This window comes from Mizuhopecten yessoensis, unplaced genomic scaffold, assembly GCF_002113885.1.
Source record: "Mizuhopecten yessoensis strain PY_sf001 unplaced genomic scaffold, ASM211388v2 scaffold1407, whole genome shotgun sequence".
NCBI lineage: Eukaryota > Metazoa > Mollusca > Bivalvia > Pectinida > Pectinidae > Mizuhopecten > Mizuhopecten yessoensis.
The window spans coordinates 303,420-311,870 of record NW_018404031.1 but is presented as its reverse complement, the minus strand read 5'-3'; the positions used below and the strand labels follow the sequence as shown (position 1 = coordinate 311,870).

Below are 8,451 nucleotides of genomic sequence, written 5' to 3'. Positions count from 1 at the left end.
GGGCCAGACCCCAGAGCCATCCTGGCAGCATATGCGTATTTGTCTCTTTATACTAAGCACTTTAATGTATATGGTATAAGTGGTTATAATCCTTTTATTTTTAATCCCACCATTCAGCTTCAGGAGCTAGCCTTGGAATTGTTACATTCTCCACTATCTGAGTATTTTTCTAAGCAAATTTGGCCTATATATCTCTCTTAAATCAAATGGAGAAGTCACTTAAACCAATATGGCCAATTTGAGTCAACCCTTTCATTTTTAGTATATTTGTGAATCCTCACCACCTGAGAATGCTTCAAACCATATAGGTTTGATTATTTAAGTCTTAGTTCCAGAGAAGAAGTTGCTTGAAGTAATGTGTCAAAAGTGCCCTTTTTGCCCATCTATCAGTGGGTCAGCCTTTCTATTTGTAGATTTGAATCCTGACTGATGGAGTCCTTAATTCCAGGGAAGTCATTTGATTCAAAAGGAATATGGCCCAATTGCCCTTGTTTAGCCCCCACTCCTCAACTCTATTGTGGGGGAGGGGTCATCCCCTCCATTAATAAAATTTCAAATTCCCATTTCCTAAGAATGCTTCCAACCAAATATGGTAAATTCCAGAGAAGTCAAAGCAATAGCAATATGGCCCAATCGCCTCACTCCTCAATCCCCTCCATTTTTATAATTTTAATTCCCGACCTCCTTACAATGCTTCCAACCAAATATGGCTGATATCCATCTCAACGGTCTAAAGGCAAAATGGTTTAGTTTGCTTAACCCTTTCACCACTATAGACCATAATGGACCTATCCAGATCAATGTATAGTAGAGTTTATTAAAGTTACATAGGGTTAAGGAACATAAAGAAACCAAAATTGATCTGCTGCCCCCACTGCAACATTTGGAATTGCTTCTTTTTTCAACTTCTCCCGTACCTACTCTTTCTTTGCGGCAGTGTCTCCATATGACTGTTTGGAGGATGTTAACCCCAAACTAAACAAGCCAGGATTATGAGTATACACTGACAAACAAAATCAAAGTGTATTAACAAATAAGCACTTAGAGGTTTTTATAAAATTTTATTTCCACATTTCATTCATTGCAAAGCCATGTATATCTCACAGATTTCATTCAGACATATCAAATATCTCATTTCACACAATTCAATTATCATAATACATGTTAAATCTCCATTATGTATTAAGTATTGCAACCCACAAGTCCATTGTATCTGTGCAATTTTGGTGCTACACAGTTGAGGTTTCAGATGTACCAACACTTGATTGGGGCAAGACTTCACCTCAAGCCCATGCCATTTACTACTGATTTGGTGGTCTTCTGTTTCCTGTGTAATGTCAATTTCCTGTGCTGAAATAACTTCACAGCTATCACTGGCAGTAACTCAATCCAACAGTTGTTTATACAGTGAGCGTTGATACTTACAGAGTCAAGCTATACTATCAGTCTACAGTACTGATAGTTATCATCACTACTTTTGCTAGTGTTTTTCTAGCCTAGTTTTTGTACATACGTTGTTTACATCATTCCCATTTTTTTAACACATTTAATTGTTCTAGATGACTTTCTATTGAATAATGGGGCCGCTTTTGTAGCCATTTTTCTTCATTTAATTTCTTCATTTTTGTCACATAATCTTCCTTAAGTCCTGCTTTTTTCAATATCCTTCCAGATCCATGTTCTTCTTCCTGAAATGAAGTGACAATAATTTTATAAGTTTTTAACCAAAATTACTGAATACAGGGGTTATTTTCACAACAGAATTATCTCATGACAAATCTAGGTTTAAAGCCTGTGTGAAATAAAAGTAAACATTGTCACACCTGTGTGATATCAAAGTAAACCCTGTCACACCTGTGTGAAATAAAGGTAAACCTTGTCCCACATGCACCTGTATGATATCAAAGTAAACACTGTCACACCTGTGTGAAATAAAGGTAAACCCTGTCCCACATGCACCTGTATGATATCAAAGTAAATAATTGGAATAATAATTTGAGGTTCTTATATACCGCTTTATCACAACCTAGTTTGCAGGTTGTCTCAAATCGGTTCACAAATTATTATCTGTGGTTATAGGGCCTTTGCAACCAGCCGATATCTTTCTCAACTCCCTGGGGAGCATACAGCTGGTGCTGCCATTTCGTCGCTCACAGCTAGCATTCAGCAATTCAAGCACTGCCCAACCATGTACTCATTTACAGGTGAGTAGACAACACAGTGCTGTGACATGTATCGAACCTGCAACCCTTCGGTCACAAGCCTGTTGTCCTACCACTAGACTACTGTGCCTCTGTAAACAATGTCTCACCCATGTTACTTTGAAGTGAACTGTCACACCTTTGTGATATCAAGGTAAACATTATTTCACCTGCGTGAAATCAAGGTAAAAACTGGTTTTTCAATTCATCATTTAAAATTATATTTTTAGAAACCCTGACCTTGACCTCTGATGGCCTGCCCATAAAATTAATAGACTTATTAATCAAAAGGGCACCCCTCACACCAAATTTGAACTTTGTATGGTAATTCATTCATAAGTTATAAGGACAAACGCAACAAAGCAAAATTCTATTTTTAGCAATGGTGACCTTGACCGTTGGTGGACCACGCCCAAAATCAATAGGGTTCTTTGCATCCACTAGGACAATTGAATTCCAACCAAACAGAATTATATTTCAGCAATGATGCTGTCATGGTGAACTTGACCTCTGACAGCCACACACAAAATCAATAAGGTTCTTTAATTATATTTGCATCCTGTTCCTGTAGGGCAACCAGCACACCATGTTTGAACTTAGTATGATCATTCCTTCTCAAGTTATTATCCGGATAAGCACTACAGATAGACGGACAGACATATCGGGTGACAGCTATATATCCCCCCCCCCCCCCCCCCCCCCCCAATTCTTTTTAAGGGGATAAACATATCTGTCAAATTGAACACTGTCACTAAAGAGTACTGTAAGAGTTGTGTCAACCACAAGGAAAAATGCCAAAATAGATGCTGATAGTCACTGTTGTGTTCGAGACTTAATCATATCATAACCCTATGCCTTGCCAATTTCACCATGAACAAATGTCACAATTTTGGTAGCCTTCCATCTCCCAGCTAGGTACTAACCAAACCATGTTAAACATACAGAGACTACTTAATTATTTATGAATGAACTATTTTTTGGCACAAGATTTTTTTATTTTATTTTTTCAAATTTCTGGACTCTTGACCCACAGGCATTTGTTTCTGTCAATAAAAATAGTCATAAGAAAAAAAAATTACACCCTACTCGTAAAATTTGTATATTTTATGAGTAGGGTGTGATTTTTTTTTCTCATGACTATTTTTATTGAGTGAAACAAATGCCTGTGCTCTGCCCCCAGCCCCTAGAGGAGATGAGAAAGGGGCGTCAGCTGGGTCCTGTTTTACATCAAGAAAATAGACAAAATATAAGTATAAAGGCTAAGTTTGTTTTTAACACAAACAAGAATTGAAAAGTTATTTGGCGAGCTTTCGGAAAACATCTGTTTCCTTTGTCAAGCTACGAGTGTAAATGACCGGTGTGCATGTCTTGACTTTAAACCGCTGAAAACAACTTACTAAGCCACAGTGGGCCGAATCAGTAAAGTCAGCTGTCAAAAATCATAGACATTTCGCCCAATTGCACTCTAATACTATATGTTTACCCATTCCTGATAGCCTGAAGTATTATTTTTAGAGTGCAATTGGGAGAAAGGTTTCAATTCATGTTTGTGTTAAAAACAATTGAAACGTTAACGTAGCCTTTATTAGTCATACCAAACTGATGAATCTTATTCCGATTTCCCTATACAAATGTACAAACAATAGAAAACTTGTACCTGTGTGGACATAATTCCACACAAACTTACTTTGGTAAGATATGGCTTGTTAAGGATTTCTATATTTCTAGCATTCTGAAGAAGATTCTTCACAGCTGTTGCCTTGTGTGTGTTTTCGACTCTCCGTAACACCTTGTTTTTCCTGCAATAGAGACAACATTATAATCAACTGCATGTTGTTCAGTGTATAGCTTACACAATTGTTTACAAGAGAGGCGAAATAAAATAATAATAATTTGAGGATCTTATATACCGCTTTATCACAATTTACAACCTAATTAGTAGGTCGTCTCAAAGCGGTTCACAAATTATTATCTGTGCTCACAGCTAGCATTCAACAATTCTAGCACTGCCCAACCATGTAGTCATGTACAGCTGAGTTGTTTATAGATACAACAGTGCTGTGCTGTGACTCGAACCCGCAACCCTTCGGTCACGAGCCCGGCGTACTTGCGCATCCTACCACTAGACTACCGAGCATCCTAAAGAAATCATGATCCTAAAGTGTAATGTAAAAATTAGCTGTGTCAACCACAAGGAAAAACTACCAAAATAGACATTATTTAGTCACCGTTGTGCCGAGACTTAATCATAACCCTAGCTATCCCTTGCCACTTTGACCATGACAAAATTTCTAAAGTAATTACTTAATTAATTTTGATAGCCCTCCAATACAGCTAGGTACTTACCAAACCATGTTAAACACAAGTGACACTAATAAACTTCCTTCTACAGAGAATAAATCTTGTTCACAGTTTATAGCTTACACAATTATTTGCCATTATAAGGTAATAAAGTGTTGTTGTTTTTTACTGGAGCCTGGAGGACATTTTGGGAATCCATTGCAATATTTGACACATACAGTGGAGACTGAATGTTGCCTTGGATTGTATTTTGATAAAATAACAAGATAATTTTTACAAAATACAAATATGATTTTTAGATAGATTAAATGGCAGCCTCCACACTGAAGTATAAGGAATTTTGAACATCTCATTATAATGGTCACTGCTATTTTTTCTACAGAATTGATGTAAAATCATTTTATTTTCCTAAAATCATGCTTTTTGTGGGTGATATTTTCCCAAATCAACAGGCACAGGCCCTTTTGGAAAAGAGGTAGAAAAATCACCGTTACTTATCTGTACTTATGCAGCAAATCTCTCTCAAACTGCCACAAGAATAACAACGGTTTTGTGTATTTTCATGGCATTAATTATTTATGCACACCTGAAATTATATTGAAACTAACTCGAGTTATTTCATTTTTAATGTTAAGCTCTGTAGTTCAGTTAATGTTTAAACACGAAATTGGAGCTTCAGATTTGTGACAACATACATGAACACTCTGGTATTCATTTTTTTTAAATTATATTTCTTATTTATGACTACCGTATATGTTTTTTACACCTGCAACCAAATCTGTCATTTCCCCCTGAATCCAGGTCACCAGATGTTGTTTTACCTCACCCAATTTTGTTTTACCTTAAATAATGTAAATATAATTTTTTGATTCATTAATACTGATTAAAAAAATAACTGTTTTCATATCTCATTAACAATATTGTGTTGTCAGAAGAATTTCAGGTGTGCAGATCTAGTCGACCATACATGTACGAATCTAAAGAGTCTAATGACAAAAAAGACTAATGAATACTTAGGAAAACTTTGATTGAAACTGTGTCAGCTACGCACAACTAAACTGATCTAAAAAGTTTTATCCTTAAAAATATTAATATGGTGAATTGAAACAACATAGCCTGGAGGCTGGAACAACCCGGGCTGAAGGGGATTTAAGGCAAAATGACCTGACAAAGAGAAAAACCACCATTTCAAAGCTGGCCAACTTAATTTACTGCTGTCCCATAATCTAGAGCTGCTATCAGATTGCATTGTTTGATTTGTGTTAGGGAATTTCACGTGTGCTTAATTACTATGATCAACACATCTACTAAACATCCGATTCATGTTGGGCACATTTGCAGATTACTCATCAATTCATCATGCAGGTCCTTGAAAAAAGATAATTCTCTGTCGACTAATTAAGTTTGGTGACATGTACCAGGCATAAAAGTCAAACAAATATATGTTGAGAGTCAAAAAAAAATCATCCCACAATAGAAATGTGGTAGATTTATATTGTTCATAGGACTATGTTAATGGTCGCCAGCTAGCTTTGAGCTAGAGGATTTCCCTTTATCTCAATCAGTAAAATTATGTGGCAACTGGGAAACTTGGGGTAGAGGGTTCAATCCCTTGTGGAAGCAGACTTCTCTCTTTCCTGTAACAAATGGAGTCTGTGGTGACAGGAAGTTAGAACCAGGCCATGGGTTGTTGTGGTGTTTGGAGGCGAACACATTTAAAAAGTAGCTACACCCAAGCTAAGGGGAGATAATCCGAATTGATTTTTCTGACTTAGCGGTAAATATGTCACAAAAATTGCCTTTAGAAGAACAGTGATTTTATTGTATTTCCAAATGGTAAATCAAGGATATTATAATTGTGCATATATCTTTGACGCCTCTAGGTTGTGAACCAGCCAAAACATCAATGAAGTGGTGCTTTTAAGGCAAGATGTGAAACTTTCTTAAATATTTGGAAAATGTCTGAAAGAATTGGTATTGGTGTTTGTTGGATGATCTAGTGTGCTTGCATGTCTTGATGTTTTAAATAATTGTCAATATTGAATTTATTGTTTTTAATGGTTATTTCTGATTTTAAATTACACGGTCATCTTTGTTTTGTTCCGCCTGCATCCTTAAGTGTCCCAACATAATTGATGGAGGTGAGCTGCTGGTATTGTGAAAGCAAACATTTTTTGTACCCTATCAATATTTCTTTTAGTTTTTTTGAAAAAAAAAATCTTCATTGAATTAGAAAAGTTAGTTGTTCTTGCACTTTCAAAACTGTTTTTTGGAGACCAGTACAGTGATCCTGAGTTGTGATGTTCAAGCTATTGCTGGCAAATTGGTTATATATATAGTATCTTACATCAGTTTCCATTTCATATGAGATTTATGAAAAGAGTCTAAGAACTTTTCAATTTGACTTGCGAGCTAAAATGATTTTTTTGGACAAGTTTCATAAATTTCCTATGAAATGAAAACAAGTGCAAGATCCTTTTTTATCACATAATGAAGATTTGTGGCATTTATTCGTGTAAAACGACAGTTGTCAATTGTAACCTTGAAATGTAAAAAGCCGCTATTTTGACTCCTGAGTGCATAAGTCTGTGACGTTATGTACTTGTCCTAGGCATGACGTCACCATTGAAACTTACATCCAATCAAAGGGCCGATAGGTCATATTACATGGGTTTATACGCAAAAATGAAATTGACATGGGTTATATTCACTGGATATTAACGCAGTACATATTATGTGATAAATTGTTATCCAGTTAATTTCTTGCCAGAGATTCGAAGATAAAGTTATGGTTTACATTGGTGTTATAAGGTCAGGGAAAACGGTTTAACCACTAACTTGCGTATAATACGAAACTCGCCTATTATACACCAATATGGGCAGGGAAAACGGTTTAACCACTAACTTGCGTATAATACGAAACTCGCCTATTATACACCAATATGGGTATGGATTTGTTACTAAAAATAGCCAAAATCACTTTAATCTTAACTTTTTCAAATTGGTTGTCCAAGTCGCATTTATTCAGTCATAAACATAATACAAATGCAAAAATAAACTTTATTTGCATGTGGGAAAGTACCAAAAATAGATGCAATACATCCGGTAAAGTTATATCAAGTTTCTAAGTAGCCAACGCTTTCAGCACAGACTTAGATAACTAATCTAATTCCGTGCTTTCACTTTCAGTGAACATATTTTAGCAAAATATTATTTACCTTGTGGTAAATTAATGCGATTATTAATAATATCTTGCAAAAGTTACTGTTAAAGCGATTTGGGTTATTTTTAGTAACAAATCCATACTCCAAGAGTTTGCGTATTATACGCAAGTTGGTGTTTTTCCCCCAACCTGATTATCAGAAGATGGTAACACAATTTAGAAAATTATTTTTTAAAACGGTTAATTTAAAGCACATATTTCCTAATAATGGGGTGGGGTATTATGGCAGATATCAATTGTACATAGGATAAGGTTGCATTCTAGCATCGACCTGGGAAATTTAAACCGACGACTTTGGGGTTCCCCGGTGAAGGCTCTTTCCTGTCACAAAAACACAACACCCGTGGGCAAACTGAGTGCATTATCATACTGTACTCGTACAGGCCCTATACAGTATTCGAATAAGAAAACGAAGGAGGGTTTGTCTGGACTGATTAAGAGTATTGAAACATGATAACTTTACCCTGAAAATGTCTGTCCACCAACACTTTTGTATCTTTTGAAATACCCTAATACACATGTGAGTCGCATCTTGCCGACACTGCTGTCCTTGACCTTGAAGTTTGATTGTGCTCTTAGTTTCGTAACTGCAATGCTAAAGATATATTTCAACCACTTCATAAACCAACACCAATAGTACCCTATTCACATTTAAAAATAATTTGCTTCTTTTTGACTTTATTCGGAGAAGGTTAACGTCCTAAACACATAATATTTTATTCATTT

General features: G+C 35.9%; 1 protein-coding gene across 1 annotated transcript; it reads right to left on the bottom strand.

Annotated features, from left to right (window-relative positions):
• Positions 1 to 1,046: 1,046 nt before the first annotated feature.
• On the bottom strand, positions 1,047 to 8,290 carry LOC110461865. Its single transcript, XM_021515589.1, has 3 exons — positions 8,189 to 8,290; positions 3,889 to 4,000; positions 1,047 to 1,688 (listed from the first exon to the last, which is right to left on the bottom strand). The coding sequence occupies exons 1-3, from the start codon at positions 8,254 to 8,256 to the stop codon at positions 1,524 to 1,526; spliced, it is 345 nt and encodes a 114-aa protein (XP_021371264.1). The 5' UTR covers positions 8,257 to 8,290; the 3' UTR covers positions 1,047 to 1,523.
• Between the last annotated feature and the right edge of the window lie 161 nt (positions 8,291 to 8,451).